The 16,627-nt window shown below is 42.0% G+C and overlaps 1 protein-coding gene across 1 annotated transcript; it reads left to right on the top strand.

Annotated features, from left to right (window-relative positions):
* Positions 1 to 1,033: 1,033 nt before the first annotated feature.
* On the top strand, positions 1,034 to 12,457 carry LOC133561607 (cytochrome P450 4B1). The gene is made up of 12 exons (XM_061915005.1): positions 1,034 to 1,291; positions 1,372 to 1,516; positions 3,490 to 3,534; positions 3,610 to 3,737; positions 6,038 to 6,162; positions 6,238 to 6,392; positions 6,461 to 6,567; positions 9,197 to 9,387; positions 9,459 to 9,592; positions 9,683 to 9,747; positions 11,851 to 11,933; positions 12,016 to 12,457. Exons 1-12 carry the CDS (start codon positions 1,103 to 1,105, stop codon positions 12,185 to 12,187), a joined length of 1,539 nt encoding a protein of 512 aa, XP_061770989.1. The 5' UTR covers positions 1,034 to 1,102; the 3' UTR covers positions 12,188 to 12,457.
* Positions 12,458 to 16,627: the final 4,170 nt, after the last annotated feature.

Below are 16,627 nucleotides of genomic sequence, written 5' to 3'. Positions count from 1 at the left end.
TCAACCAAAGCTCATCATCCCGCCCCCCAGATTGTAAATAATGTAAACAATTCAATGTATATACTATGATGATTAACTTGTGTGACTACTGTATTATGCTGATAGTATATATTTGTACCATGAATGGATGAAGGTGGACCCCGACTTAAACAAGTTGGAAAACTTAATCGGGTGATACCATTTAGTGGTCAATTGTATGGAATTTATGCTGAACTGTGCAATATACTAATAAAAGTATCAATCAATCAATCTTGTATTTAACATTGTTTATAGGGTTAGGCGCAATAAGTGTTCAATTTCAGCCTGAACCGTTTCACTCTGCCAAATGTTCAATATATGAGGATACAACTGTTTGTTTATGTAAAACTCTTTGTTTATTTTGTTGGCCACTGACCGAAGAAAAATAATAAAACTAAACTAAACTGACCATGGGCTTCACGGTGGCAGAGGGGTTAGTGCGTCTGCCTCACAATACGAAGTTCCTGCAGTCCTGGGTTCAAATCCAGGCTCTGGATCTTTCTGTGTGGAGTTTGCATGTTCTCCCCGTGAATGCGTGGGTTCCCTCCGGGTACTCCGGCTTCCTCCCACCTCCAAAGACATGCACCTGGGGACAGGTTGATTGGCAACACTAAAAATGGTCCCTAGTGTGTGAATGTGAGTGTGAATGTTGTCTGTCTATCTGTGTTGGCCCTGCGATGAGGTGGCGACTTGTCCAGGGTGTACCCTGCCTTCCGCCCGATTGTAGCTGAGATAGGCGCCAGCGACCCCGAAAGGGAATAAGCGGTAGAAAATGGATGGATGGATGGATAAACTGACCATTGTTGGACATTGACGACGCATTACTGACACCTAGCGGAGGAAGTGAAATAAACCGGCGGAAGTCAGCGATGAGAACGTGTTTGGATTTTATATTTTTTGTCACACTTGGATACAACGCAATAAAAATGGAAAAAAATAGGTGTTGGCAATATATTCTCAATTTTAACGATATAATCAATGCATCTTTTTAGCTCAGTCCCGCCCACCCCGACAATGACGTCACGGCTGTTGAACACGTGGCCTGGCGTGCGCGCCCCCGTCGCCGCCACTTTTCATAACAACAATGTCCGCCGCGGAGGTTTTGTTGGGGCTTCCGTCGTCCTGCTTCGTGCAGACCTCGGTCGCGCTGCTCTGCCTCCTGGTGCTGGTCCACAAAGTCATCGTCCTGCTGCAACGCAGACTACAAGCCAACAGGATCGGGCAGGTGTTCCCGGGACCACCGCGGCATTGGTTGTTCGGACACGCCCTCCAGGTAACAACCTTCCCCGGCCACGATCGTCACCAAATAACCAAGACACAAGCGTGCATGAAGACATTTGTTGTGTGTTTCAGTTCAAACATGACGGGACTGACTTTGACACGGTGGTGAAGTGGGGGGTGCAGTACCCCTATGGCTTCCCTGTGTGGTTCGGGCCCCTTGTTTGTTACTTCAACATCCACCATCCACATTACGTCAAAACCATTCTGACCACAACAGGTGGCTTTTTTTTTTGTCCCTCTTGACCTTTGCATGAAGACATTTGTGTTACAAACCCTGTTTCCATAGGAGTTGGGAAATTGTGTTAGATGTAAATATAAACAGAATACAATGATTTGCAAATCCTTTTCAAGCCATATTCAGTTGAATATGCTACAAAGACAACATATTTGACGTTCAAACTGATACACTTTTTTTTTCTTTTTTTTTTTTGAAATAATCATTAACTTTAAAATTTGATGCCAGCAACACGTGACAAAGAAGTTGGGAAAGGTGGCAATAAATATAGTTGAACGTTAAAGTAGCAATGATTGTCACACACACACTAAGTGCGGCGAAATTATTCTCTGCATTTGACTAATCACCCTTGTTCACCCCCTGGGAGGTGAGGGGAGCAGTGGGCAGCAGCAGTGGCCACGCCCGGGAATCATTTATGGTGATTTAACCCCCAATTCCAAGCCTTGATGCTGAGTGCCAAGCAGGGAGGTAATGGCTCCCATTTTTATAGTTTTTGGTATGACTCACAACCTACCCATCTCAGGGCGGACACTCTAACCACTAGGCCACTGAAGCAGTACTGATAAAGTTGAGGAATGCTCATCAAACACTTATTTGGAACATCCCACAGATGTGCAGGCTAATTTGGAACAGGTGGGTGCCATGATTGGATATAAAAACAGCTTCCCCAAAAATGCTCAGTCTTTCACAAGAAAGGATGGGGCGAGGTACACCCCTTTGTCCACAACTGCGTGAGCAAATAGTCAAACAGTTTAAGAACAACCTTTCTCAAAGTGCAATTGCAAAGAATTTAGGGATTTCAACATCTACGCTCCATAATATCATCAAAAGGTTCAGAGAAGCTGGAGAAGTCACTCCACGTAAGCAGCATGGCCGAAAACCAACATTAAATGACCGTGACCTTCCATCCCACGGACGGCGCTGTATCAAAAACCGACATCAATCTCGAAAGGATATCACCACATGGGCTCAGGAACACTTCAGAAAACCACTGTCACTAAATACAGTTGGTCGCTACATCTGTAAGTGCAAGTTAAAGCTATACTATGCAAAGCGAAAGCCATTTATCAACAACACCCAGAAACGCCGCCGGCTTCTCTGGGCCCGAGATCACCTAAGATGGACTGATGCAAAGTGGAAAAGTGTTCTGTGGTCTGACGAGTCCACATTTCAAATTGTTTTTGGAAATATTTGACATTGTGTCATCCGGACCAAAGGGGAAGTGAACCATCCAGACTGTTATCGACGCAAAGTTGAAAAGCCAGCATGTGTGATGGTATGGGGTTGCATTAGTGCCCAAGGCATGGGTAACTTACACATCTGTGAAGGCACCATTAATGCTGAAAGGTACATACAGGTTTTGGAGCAACATATGCTGCCGTCTTTTTCATGGACGCCCCTGCTTATTTCAGCAAAACAATGCCAAGCCACATTCAGCACGTGTCACAACAGCGTGGCTTCGTAAAAAAAAGAGTGCGGGTACTTTCCTGGCCCGCCTGCAGTCCAGACCTGTCTCCCATGGAAAATGTGTGGCACATTATGAAGCGTAAAATAGGAGAGCGGAGACCCCGGACTGTTGAAGGACTGAAGCTCTACATAAAACAAGAATGGGAAAGAATTCCACTTTCAAAGCTTCAACAATTAGTTTCCTCAGTTCCCAAACGTTTATTGAGTGTTGTTAAAAGAAAAGGTGATGTAACACAGTGGTGAACATGCCCTTTCCCAACTACTTTGGCACGAAATTCTAAGTTAATTATTTGCAAAAAAAAAATAAAGTTTGAGTTTGAACATCAAATATGTTGTCTTTGTAGCATATTCAACTGAATATGGCTTGAAAAGGATTTGCAAATCATTGTATTCTGTTTATATTTACATCTAACACAATTTCCCAACTCATATGGAAACGGGATTTGTATATATTTTTTTCTAATCCTAATCCTCTATTTGAATTACAGAGCCAAAGGATGATTTTTTGTATATCTTCCTAAAGACCTGGATTGGTAAGACATACTTTTTCTTGGAGTTAATATGTAGTCGCTCAAACTAACACAAACAATGCTTGCGTCCTTTCTCAGGCGACGGCTTACTGGTGTCTAAAGGTCAGAAGTGGTTCCGCCACAGGCGGCTCCTGACGCCGGGCTTCCATTACGATGTGCTGAAATCGTACACAAGTCTGATGTCGGATTCGGCCAAAACGATGTTGGTTTGTACGGCGCAGTTTGCTCACAAACAGATATTCTAATAATTGGAACAAAATGTTTACCCTTTTTGTTTTGGTCATTTTAATGACACTCAGAGGGTTAGTTAGAAAAAAACGACTATGAAAGGTAATATACAATTGACCACTATACCAATGGAGTTTAAAATACCGTATTTTTCGGATTATAAGTCGCTCCGAAGTATAAATCGCACCTGCCGAAAATGCATAATAAAGAAGGAAAAAAACATATATAAGTCGCATTTTTTGGGGAAATGTATTTGATAAAACCCAACAGCAAGAATAGACATTTGAAAAGCAATTTAAAATAAATAAAGAATAGTGAAGAACAGGCTGAATAAGTGTAGGTTAAATGAGGCATAAATAAGCAACCTAACATATTATGGTAAGAGTCATTCAAATAACTAGAACATATAGAACATGCTATACTTTTACCAAACCATCTCTCACTCCTAATCCATAAATCCCATGAAATCTTCTTCCTGGATGTGGCTTCTAAACAACTCTGCCATCTCCAAAGGTATGCGCCGCTTCCTCTTGTCCTTTTCTGCTGCATATTTCACTACATCCAGCTTGTAATCTGCACTATATGATTTCCTTTTCAACGCCATTTTTGTTCAGCCCTTCTCACTTTTTATGAATTATCACAAACGTTGAAATGATCCACTTTAATAGCTACGGCAGTAGCATATAGCAGTTAGCATTCCATGACCCACAATGCACTTCTGCCATGACCCTCCCCCGCCAAATTCTTATTGGTTGACGTGTGTGTGACGATTGCTGACATTTTCTTCGTCTCTTCCGCGAATGATATAAATAATATTCTTTGATATTTTACGGTAATGTGTTAATAATTTCACACATAAGTCGCTCCGGAGTATAAGTCGCACCCCCGGCCAAACTATGAAAAAAAACTGCAATTTATAGTCCAAAATAATACGATACACCTTCAAGATACATGTTTAATTGGTTCCGTGACTTAGCTGGTACTTTGAAAAACTTTTATTTTGAGAATCAGTGTCACTCATTCAAATAATTTAATTAGAACTTGCACCCCAAAACAACACAAATTCATTATTGAACAAAGACAAAGAAAAACAAACTTAAAGATAATAAATATTGTATGAAAAACAATAAATCAGAATGTACTACAAACAACTAGGCTTCTATTAAATAAACGATATAAACCATATGATTGATGTAAATTTGGTGGATGACATGGTTGGAAAAACAAAGTTATGTCTTGCTGACTATTAGCTAGCAAACTCTTGAATGAGACGCCACATGTTTTGGTTGGGTCTTATGGGGTTCCCAGTGAGATTCGCTACGCCAACTAGCGGTGAGGAAGCTTGTAACCCTAATTTTTGCTCGCAACCTAAAGCATGACAAATAGCTCAGAGACAGCTCATGTCTTGTAAAAACTCAATAAGGCACTCCCAAGGTACCGCTGTGTATCAAATCAATATTGATAATCCATCTATTCATCCAACTTCTTCGCTTATCCGAGGACGGGTCACAGAGGCAGCAGCCTAAGCAGGGAAGCCCAGACTTCTCTGCCCCCAGCCACTTCGTCCAGATCCTCCCGGGGGATCCTGAAGCGTTCCCAGGCCAGCCGGGAGACATAGTCTTCCCAACGTGTCCTGGGTCTTCCCCGTGGCCTCGTACTGGTCGGACGTGCACGAAACACCTCCCTAGGGAGGCGTTCGTGTGGCATCCTGACCAGATGCCCGAACCACCTCATCTGGCTCCTCTCCATGTGGAGGAGCAGCAGCTTTACTTTGAGTTCCTCCCGGATGACAGAGCTTCTCACCCTATCTCTAGGGGAGAGACCCACCACCCGGCGGAGGAAACTCATCTCGGACGCTTGAACCCGTGATCTTGTCCTTTCGGTCATAACCCAAAGCTCATGACCATATGTGAGGATGGGAACGTAGATCGACCGGTAAATTGAGAGCTTTGCCTTCCGGCTCAGCTCCTTCTTCACCACAACGGATCGATACAGCGTTCGCATTACTGAAGACTCACCCCCCCTCGTGAACAAGACTCCGAGGTACTTGAACTCCTCCACTTGGGGCAGGGTATCATCCCCAACCTGCAGATGGCCCTCCAGCCTTTTCCAATATTGATTAGTATTGTGTTTATAGCTCTGCGATGACAACATAACTTTTTGCTCGGCAGAATTTGTAGGGCACAATCACACTTACTCCACAAAATTAATTTCTCTGTCACCTTTGGTGTTGAGGGACCAACGGCTGCAAAGTCTATAACCTACTGGCTGTCTTCAGGACAAATGGGAGCTTTATTCAAGCAACGGCGAGTCCTTCGAGCTGTTCAAACATGTGAGCCTCATGGCGCTGGACAGCATTCTGAAGTGCGCGTTCAGCTACGACAGCAACTGTCAGACCGAGAGGTCAGCCTCGACTTTCTGTACATCACTCGCCGTGTTCTGGACAGTTTTTTAACACGTACTGTATTCTGTTTTCAGCGGAACAAACATCTACATCAAATCCGTGTATGAGCTCGCTGATTTGATCAACTTACGCCTGCGGATCTTTCCTTACCACAACAACCTCGTTTTCTACCTCAGCCCGCATGGCTTCAGGTACAGGAGAGCTTGCAAGGTGGCTCACAGTCATACAGGTAAGCCCATTTCTGGAAACGTCAACATGTCCCACGCGTCAGTAAAACCTTATCTTTGTATTTGAAAGAGGACGTGATAAAAAAGCGCAAAGAAGCATTGAAGGAAGAGGCGAAGCCTGAGAACATCAAAAAGAAGAGGAACTTGGACTTTTTGGACATACTTCTCTTGGCAAGAGTACGTTTTAGGAGAAAAGTTGTTCTTTAATAGATCATTATCAATACAATGACTGTCACAGAAGCTCAAAGCCAAAGTTCTTAGTTTATTAAAAGCATCTTCATACTGACTTTGGCACGGATCCCAAACAAACCGTAGTAAGTGGAAGTAGAAACTAAATGGTAAATGGGTTATACTTTTATAGCGCTTTTCTACCTTCAAGGTACTTAAAGCGCTTTGACACTACTTCCACATTCACACACTGATGGCGGGAGCTGCCATGCAAGGCCCTAACCACCACCTATCAAGAGCAAGGGTGAAGTGTTTAGCTCAAGGACACCACGGACTTGACAAAGTCGGTAAAAGGTGGGGATGGAACCAGGAATCCTCAGGTTGCTGGCACAGCCACTCTCCCAACTGTGCCACGCCGTCCCCAAACCAAACCCGAAATCTCTACAGGTCGCTTTGAATGTCATCAGGACTAATCTACATCCTAGTCACAGAAAAACCAAGCCAAAGTCTTTAGATCACTAAAAGCTGCTTCATACAGAATTTGGCACATAGTCTGAAGAAGTAACAGTAAGAGGAAGTAGAACGAACTAAAATAAAATCTGTACACATCGCTTCGAATGCCATGAGGACGAATGTACATTTTAGTCATCAAAAACCAAACCGAAATCCTTAGTCCACTAAAAGCTGCTTCATACCGACTTTAACACGCTGTCCGATCTATTCAACAATAATGGGAACAAAAACAGAAAGTAGAAACCTATCAAAATAAAACCTGTTCCATAACTTTGAAAGTGATGACACAGATGATAGCTTAACTCGAGACGGCACCAGTCGCAGAAGATCCAGTCTTAAAATTGTTAAAAGCAGTCTGTCCAATGTTGTGGTTCCTGTTTGCTTTAAACATGATATGGTTCTATCCTTTTGGAAGAAACATAGTCTGGACAATTCCATTTTAGCTCATTTTAGGCCTATTTCAAATCTGCGCTTCCTCTCAAAGATCTTGGAAAAGATTGTTTTACATAGTAAATACTTTTTTGAAAAGACCATGATATTCTAGAAATCTTTCAGTGGGGTTTAACCCCCCCCCCCCCCCCCCCCCCCCCTCCACCGATAGTGGTAAATCCGTATTATGAAGTGGTTTTGAGGTCATCCTTCTTGGAAATGATTCAGTAGATTGTGAAATTCTGGTCTTGCCTAATCTAACTAGCCGGACCATCAAATCTTAGTTGGCCACCAACACTACCAAGTGGCCATCTTTGGCAAAGGCTGTACATTGATTCAAGTCCTATCCAGCAAAAATAACTGTTGCTGGTGCGAAATCCTCTGTTGCTCCTCTGTCATATGGTGTCCCACAGGGCTCAATTTTAGGACCACTGCTTTTGTTCTCTCCATACTCGTACGGGGTCCAATTCTAAGAAGGCACCGTGATGCCGGGACAGCCAAAAGTACCTTCCTTTAAAGAGAAAACATACTCCCTCAGTTGTCAACATTAGAGCTTTGATGGTCGTACATTTTTTAAACTTCAATAAGGAAAAAAATCAATCAATACTTATATAGCCCTAAATCACTAGTGTCTCAAAGGGCTGCACAAACCACTGGAAATGAAGTGATGGTATTTGGACCCTGTAGTTTTTTGTGAATCATTCCTGCTAACCTATGCTCTTTGGCATTGAATGTGAAGCCCATAGTCATTAACCTGGGTGTTTTGTCCAGATAGGGATTTTAAATGGAACCGTCAGATTGTTCACTGCGGTTGTTGTTAAAGAGTTTTATAAAGTTGATATGGTATGTTATAGCATAAGTCCATCCATCCATCCATCTATCCATCCATCTTCAACCGCTTATCTGGAATCGGGTGGCGGGAACAACAGTTCCAGCAGAGACCCTCAGCCTTAGCAACTTCCTCCTGGGGGATCCCAAAGCGTTTCCAGGCCAGAGAGGAGATGTGATCCCCCAATCTGGTCCTTGGCCTGCCGCGGGGTCTCCTCCCAGTGGGATGTGCGACGAGGACCTCCTTAGGGAGACGCTCGTGAGGCATCCGCACGAGATGCCCGAACCACCTAAGCTGGTTCCTTTCCAAGGGAAGTAGCAGGCGGGTCTACTCCGAGTCTCTCTCGGGTGACTGACCTTCTCACCCTATCTCTAAGGGAGAGATGCCAGTCACCCTTCTGAGAAAACTAATTTCGGCCACTTGTAGCTGCTATCTTACTCTTTCGGTCATGACCCACATTTCATGACCATAGGTGAGAGTAGGAATGTAGATAGCTCGGTAGACTGAGAGCCTTGCCTTCTGGCTCAGTCCTTAGTTCCCAAAAAAATGCTCCACGCCACTGCTGGTAAGAGTTTGACCAAAACAACGAGAATGTGAGCAACAGAAACTAGAAACCTACCAAAATAAAAACAGTGCTAAACAATTTCTGTGTCAAGTATTCCTTCATGCAACTTCTATGAATTGATGAACGTGGACCCCGACTTAAACAAGTTGAAAAACGTATTGGGGCGTCACCATTTAGTGGTCAATTGTACAGAATATGTACTGAAATAAAAGTTTCAATCAATCAATGGAACCATGAACCAACCAGTACCCCATAAAACTAATCAATTTATGTTTTTTGTGGACGTCCGAAAACCTTTCAAGGATGAGAACCAGCAGGGGCTATCGGATGAAGACATACGAGCCGAAGTGGACACCTTCATGTTCGAGGGCCACGACACCACCGCCAGTGGCATCTCCTTCATCCTCTACACCCTTGCCTGCCACCCGCTACACCAGCAGAAGTGCAGGGACGAGGTCACTCAGGTCCTGGACGGCAAGGACAACATTGAGTGGTAACCTAGATCCATGGACGACACCTCAGCATTTGAAATGTTGCTCATCCACAAGGTGCTGTCTTCACTAGGGAGGACCTCAGCAAGTTGCCCTACACCACCATGTGCATCAAAGAATCCCTCAGGCTGTACCCGCCTGTGCCGGGAATGGGCAGAAAAACGACCAAACCCATTACTTTTTTTGATGGCCGGACTTTGCCAGCAGGTTAGTTTAGTTTTTTTGGCAGTCCTTCCAGGCGTATAATCTGAGGAATTGAGATGAATGATTAACTTCTGCCCCTATTTCTGTTTGTAGGGTCATTAGTTGGGACAAGTGTGTTTGCCCTTCACAGGAATTCAACAGTTTGGGAGAACCCTCATGTGAGTTAAGCTTGATTATTTGGCAGCCTCAAACTGTTGGAAGACACTTTGAATTCTGGGTGTCCGAAAACATTTGACATGCTTTCCTAGTCAATAACTAAGTGGTTTCTCACCCCAGTGAGCACAAAGTTTAATGGGATGTGTACAAAAACCAGGTTTAATGTTTGACTAACATTCATGAGCAATGTAAAGAAATATTTGCACGTCTCTCATTTATTTCTGGTTCCAAGCTTGTCCACGGTGAATACATTTCCATAAAGTAGGAATTATTTATGCTAAATCAAATATGTTTAATAGTTACAGCATAAAAATCATGTTTACTACCTTCTAAATATGTCTTTAACAACATGAGAACCATCCAGCCAGTCTATCCAGATACAAACCCTGTTTCCATATGAGTTGGGAGATTGTGTTAGATGTAAATATAAACAGAATACAATGATTTGCAAATCCTTTTCAAGCCATATTCAGTTGAATATGCTACAAAGGCAACATATTTCATGTTCAAACTCATAAACATTTTTTTCTTTGCAAATAATCATTAACTTTAGAATTTGATGCCAGCAACACGTGACAAAGAAGTTGGGAAAGGTGGCAATAAATACTGATAAAGTTGAGGAATGCTCATCAAACACTTATTTGGAACATCCCACAGGTGTGCAGGCTAATTGGGAACAGGTGGGTGCCATGATTGGCTATAAAAACAGCTTCCCAAAAAATGCTCAGTCTTTCACAAGAAAGGATGGGGCGAGGTACACCCCTTTGTCCACAACTGCGTGAGCAAATAGTCAAACAGTTTAAGAACAACCTTTCTCAAAGTGCAATTGCAAAGAATTTAGGGATTTCAACATCTATGCTCCATAATATCATCAAAAGGTTCAGAGAATCTGGAGAAATCACTCCACGTAAGCAGCATGGCCGGAAACCAACATTGAATGACCGTGACCTTCCATCCCTCAGACGGCACTGTATCAAAAACCGACATCAATCTCTAAAGGATATCACCACTTGGGCTCAGGAACACTTCAGAAAACCACTGTCACTAAATACAGTTCGTCGCCACATCTGTAAGTGCAGGTTAAAGCTCTACTATGTAAAGTGAAAGCCATTTATCAACAACATCCAGAAACGCCGGTGGCTTCTCTGGGCCTGAGATCATCTAAGATGGACTGATGCAAAGTGGAAAAGTGTTCTGTGGTCTGACAGGTCCACATTTCAAATTGTTTTTGGAAGTATTCAACGTGGTGTCATCCAGACCAAAAGGGAAGCGAACCATCCAGACTGTTATCGACGCAAAGTTGAAAAGCCAGCATGTGTGATGGTATGGGGGTGCATTAGTGGCCAAGGCATGGGTAACTTACACATCTGTGAAGGCACCATTAATGCTGAAAGGTACATACAGGTTTTGGAACAGCATATGCTGCCATCTAAGCGCCGTCTTTTTCATGGACGCCCCTGCTTATTTCAGCAAGACAATGCCAAGCCTCATTCAGCACGTGTTACAACAGCATGGCTTCGTAAAAAAAGAGTGCGGGTACTTTCCTGGCCCCCCTGCAGTCCAGACCTGTCTCCCATGGAAAATGTGTGGCGCATTATGAAGCGTAAAATAGGACAGCGGAGACCCCGGACTATTGAAGGACTGAAGCTCTACATAAAACAAGAATGGGAAAGAATTCCACTTTCAAAGCTTCAACAATTAGTTTCCTCAGTTCCCAAACGTTTATTGAGTGTTGTTAAAAGAAAAGGTGATGTAACACAGTGGTGAACATGCCCTTTCCCAACTACTTTGGCACGTGTTGCAGCCATGAAATTCTAAGTTAATTATTTGCAAAAAAAAAAATAAAGTTTGAGTTTGAACATCAAATATGTTGTCTTTGTAGCATATTCAACTGAATATGGCTTGAAAAGGATTTGCAAATCATTGTATTCTGTTTATATTTACATCTAACACAATTTCCCAACTCTTATGGAAACGGGGTTTGTAAGTTGGTAAATCTTCAGAGGTTTCCTGTGACTTTCCTGTGAGCCCAACATCTCCACAAGTGTCCTACTTGTTTGTGTGACCAGATGTTACGTTTATTGTTCCACATGGTGTGAGCCCAGGTGTTTGACCCACTTCGGTTCCTGCCAGAGAACACTTCCCAGAGGTCTCCACACGCATTCGTGCCGTTCTCCGCTGGGCCCAGGTTTGTTTTGTCCGCTTGTGCGGTTGTTTCCTGTCCGCTTCTCCACTTAAAAACACCAATGGACCTCTGTTCCGTTGTCCAGGAACTGCATCGGTCAGAACTTCGCCATGAACGAGATGAAAGTGGTGGTGGCTTTGACGCTGAGGAGGTTCCACCTGATCGAGGACCCCACCATGAAGCCCAAGCTCATCCCCCGACTGGTGCTTCGCTCCATCAACGGCATCCACATCAGCATCAAAGCCGTGGATACTTGAGACCTCCATGACTGATTAACTCAATTTCTTAAGAAAATATTCCACACCAGAGTATATGTACATTGCAAAAAAAAGTCTACACTACAATTAAAAAAAAGGTTTTGCAGTATAAATAAATTGAAATAGAGTTGTATTGTTATTTTTACGACAAAACTCCAGCGACTGAGCTGCCTATTTTTTTTTTTTAAGCATAAAATCTACGGTCCTTTTACGGTGCATTACTGTAAAATGTATCACTTTTTATTTTAAATTAAAATCCTGGGGACTGTGCGTCTGGTTTTCTTACCATAAAACTCTACAGTTGTTTTTACAGTGCTTTACTGTAAATGCAAAAACAGTAAAACTGTTATTTTTCCAATCAACTGCCAGTTGGGTTTTTTTACCGTAAAAACTGGGGGGATTTTGTTTCACTGTTAATTGTGTGGGGACTGTTTGCTTAACATAATATTTCCAGTCATGTTTACTGTAGTAGTACTGTAAATATAAAAACTACCAACATTCTGGCGACTGAGCTGATCGATTTATCACAAAATCTAAAGTACTTTTTTTTATAGTGCATTACTGTAAATGGAAAAATGGTGCCATTGTTATTTTTACGATAACATTTCGGCGACTGAGCTGCCAGCTTTTTTTGCCGTCTTTTTTTTTAAAAGTAAGTTTTAAAAAAAAAAACTGCATTCACATGTAGGGTCGTTTTTACAGCTAGTTACAGTAAATAAAAAACCGGTACCATGTTATTACTCTTATATTTACTGTGAAATTCAATATTTTTACGGTATTTTTTTTTTTTTACAGAAAATCTATGTTCAATTTTCTACAGTGGCATTACTGTAAATGTAAAACATAACAACTGTTGTTTTTAAAATAGAATTTGGGCGACTGAGCTGCCAGTTGTTTTTTTCCCATAAAATCTACAGTTTTTCATATCCAGTGAATGACTGTGAATGAAAAACAGTACCATACTACCACTGTTTTATTTACAGTAAAATTCTGGCGGCTGAGCTGCCTAAAAATGCCCAAAAATCTATGGCCGATTATTTTACAGTGCCATTACTGTAAATGGAAAAACAGTACCACTGTTATTTTTACGTAAAAATTCTGGCAACTGAAAAGCCTGATTTTTTTTTTTTTTTTACTGTAAAATCTTCGTTTGCTGTTTTTACAATGTATTACTGTAAATGGAGAAAACAGTACCACTTTTTATAATTTTACAGTAAAATTATTGCAACTGAGATGCCTTTTTTTTTTTTTTTTTTTACAAGACAATCTGGTAAATTTCCCACAGTGGCATTACTGTAAATATTAAATCATTACCACTGTTATTTTTGCTGTAACGATATTTCCGACTGTGCTGCCAGTTTTTTTTTTTTACAGTAAAATCTACAATCTTTTTGTTTTACAGTGAGTTACTGTAAATGAAAAACAGTACCATGCTATTACTGTTGTATTTACGGTAGAATTCTGGCAACTGAGCTGCCTTTTTTTTTTCCTACCAGAAAATCTATGGTCAATTTTCTACAGTGGCATTACTGTAAATGTAAAAACGGTACAACTGTTATTTTACAATAGAATTTTGGCGACTGAGCTGCCAGTTGTGTTTTTTTTTTACAGTAAAATATACAGTCTTTGATTTACAGTGAATTACTGTGAATGAAAATCAGTACCATATTTACCGTATTTACGGTAAATTTCTGGCGGCTGAGCTGCCTAAAAATGCCAAAAGAATCTATTGCCGAATTTTTACAGTGCCATTACAGTAAATGAAAAAACGGTACCACTGTTATTTTTACGTAAAGATTCTGGCAACTGAAAAGCCAGATTTTTTTTTTAACTGTAAAATCTTCGGTTGCTGTTTTTACAATGTATTACTGTAAAAGGAGAAAACAGTACCACTCTTTATATTTTTACAGTAAAATTCTTGCCTTTTTTCTTATAAGACAAGCTATGGTCAATTTTCTACAGTGGCATTACTGTAAAAGTAAAAAATGGTAACACTCTTATTTTTACAAAATAATTTTGGCAATTAAATTTTCGATTGTTTGGGTTTTTTTAAAAAATCTACAGTTTTGATTTACAGTGAATTGCTGTAAATAAAAAATGGTCCCCTGCGATGAGGTGGCGACTTGTCCAGGGTGTACCCTGCCTTCCGCCCGATTGTAGCTGAGATAGGCGCCAGCGCCCCCCGCCACCCCAAAAGGGAATAAGCGGTAGGAAATGGATGGATGTATGGATGGAAAAATGGTCCCTTCCAAGATTTCTCGTAATTCTTTCCTGCCATGAGTTGATGAAGGTGGACCCCGACTTAAAGAAGTTGAAAAACTTATCTGGGTGTTAGCATTTAGTGCTCAATTGTAGGGAATATGTACTGTACTGTGCTATCTACTAATACAAGTTTCAATCAATCAATAATCTGAGCCAAGGATGTTGTTGTGGCTTGTTTAGCCCTTTGAGACACTTAAGATTAGGGGTTAATAAATTAACTTTGATTGATTGATGTCCAGCCGGTAGGAGCCCACAAGGAAGACCCAGGACCCGTTGGGAAGACCAAGTCTCACAGCTGGCCTGGGACCAAGTGGCTGGGGAGAGGGAAGTCTGGGCTTCCCTGCTTAGGCTGCTGTCCCCGCAACCTGACCCCAGATAAGTGGAAGAAGATGGATGGATCTCTGAATATAAATAAAAGTGAATGGAGAAGTCTGGCCTCCTTGTAGCTTTCTTGAACTGTGGCCCCTAGAACAATTTAGTTGAAGAGCCGCGCTGTAAATGTTGTATCAGTCAAGGATCTCACAAAACATCATAAAGGTAGATTATTTATTCTAAGATAAGGAATGGTGGAGTCAGGTCATTGCAGAGGGAGTCTTAATGATACAAGATCCAAAGGACTACAACAGGGGTCCCCAAACTACGGCTGGCGGGCCAGATACAGCACGCCAGTGTCCAAAATCCGGCCCCAGTTTAAAAAAATATGTATATATATATTTTCAATGTGTTATTTTTCATCAATCCATTTTTTTCCGCTTGTTACTGAGTCTCCGAGGCAGATACAGCATGCCAGCGTCCAAAATCCGGCCTACGAGTAGTCCTGGCTAAAAAGTACATAAACATTTTTACTGGGTAACAAGCGAGGTAGAGATAAGGTCGAAAGGCTTTATCTGCCTTACTCGGCACATAAGGCATGCCGGCATCCAAAATCCAGGCCACGGGTAATACCAAGTAAAAAATGAAAAATAAATGTTATATATATATATATATATATATATATATATTTAAATCTTTCCTTTTTCGCTCATCCATCAATTATTTTCCTACCGCTTGTTACTGGGTCTCCGAGGCAGACAAGGCATGCATGCCAGTGTCAGAGTTAGTTGTTGACAAACCACAAGACGCAGAGACAGAGGCAAACATTGAACAGGAAAACATGATTTCATTAAAACATTAGAACAAGAACAAACCAAAAGTGTGCAGGAGGCGGATAACAAACTAAGGGAGCTAGCATGGGAGCTAGAGAAATAACAAAGGACCATAACATGGAAGCTAGCAAAAACAAAAAGGGTCTAGCATGGAAGCTAGCGGGTGGCGAGCAGGAAAACAGAAGTCGTAACGTGTAGTACAAAACAAACTGGAAGCAGGGAATAAAAAACAGTAAGCTACAAACATTTTGGACACCCCTGGACTACAAGGTCGAACCTGGGACGACCAAAAGAAAACCGTCGACTTTCTAAGTGTGTCAAGGACGTGAGAAGTCAGACCTTGTGCAGAAAAATGATGTTGTCAGGGTCTGTCGTGTATGGATTGTATTTTCCCTCCTTCGTTTCAATTAATCGGTTAAATAAACCTTTTGACATGTTTCCATTTAGTGTATGTAGGAAAGGGGCAGCATTATAATTGCTGAAGTAAAGTTTAAAGCCTAGAAACTTCCCTGACCCCAAGTAGCACAATGTCAACTCCTAAAACTTGGAAACTACGTACAGAAAAAAATGTATCGCCGATATTACCAAACAAATCACCATCTAAGCTACAGATGGACTTAGATTGCATTGGACAGTTTTCATTGCAGAGACAAGTCCGAGTCCGAGTTTGATGGTCCTTCTCTGCTCGACTGTGGCTTGTCCACTTGCTATTGTGCAATAATAGTACTGGATTATAGTACTAGATTATGTTCCCAGACCTGTTAAGCAACATCACACCACGAGGGAGGTGCTGGACATTGAGTCCAAGTGGACCATGTTCCGAACCTCTACTGTCGAGGCGGCTGATTGGAGCTGTGGCCGCAAGGTAGTTGGTGCTTGTCGTGGCGGTAATCCTAAAACCCGCTGGTGGACACCAGCTGTGAGGGATGCCGTCAAGCTGAAGAAGGAGTCCTATTGAGTTCTTTTGGCTCATAGGACTCCGGAGGCAGTGGACGGGTACAGACGGGCAGATGGTGTTCTGCTGACTTCGACT

The sequence above is a fragment of the Nerophis ophidion genome, linkage group LG11 (genome assembly GCF_033978795.1).
Source record: "Nerophis ophidion isolate RoL-2023_Sa linkage group LG11, RoL_Noph_v1.0, whole genome shotgun sequence".
Lineage (NCBI taxonomy): Eukaryota > Metazoa > Chordata > Actinopteri > Syngnathiformes > Syngnathidae > Nerophis > Nerophis ophidion.
The sequence above is the reverse complement of the archived record's forward strand: the minus strand, read 5'-3'. Positions and strand labels throughout refer to the sequence as shown.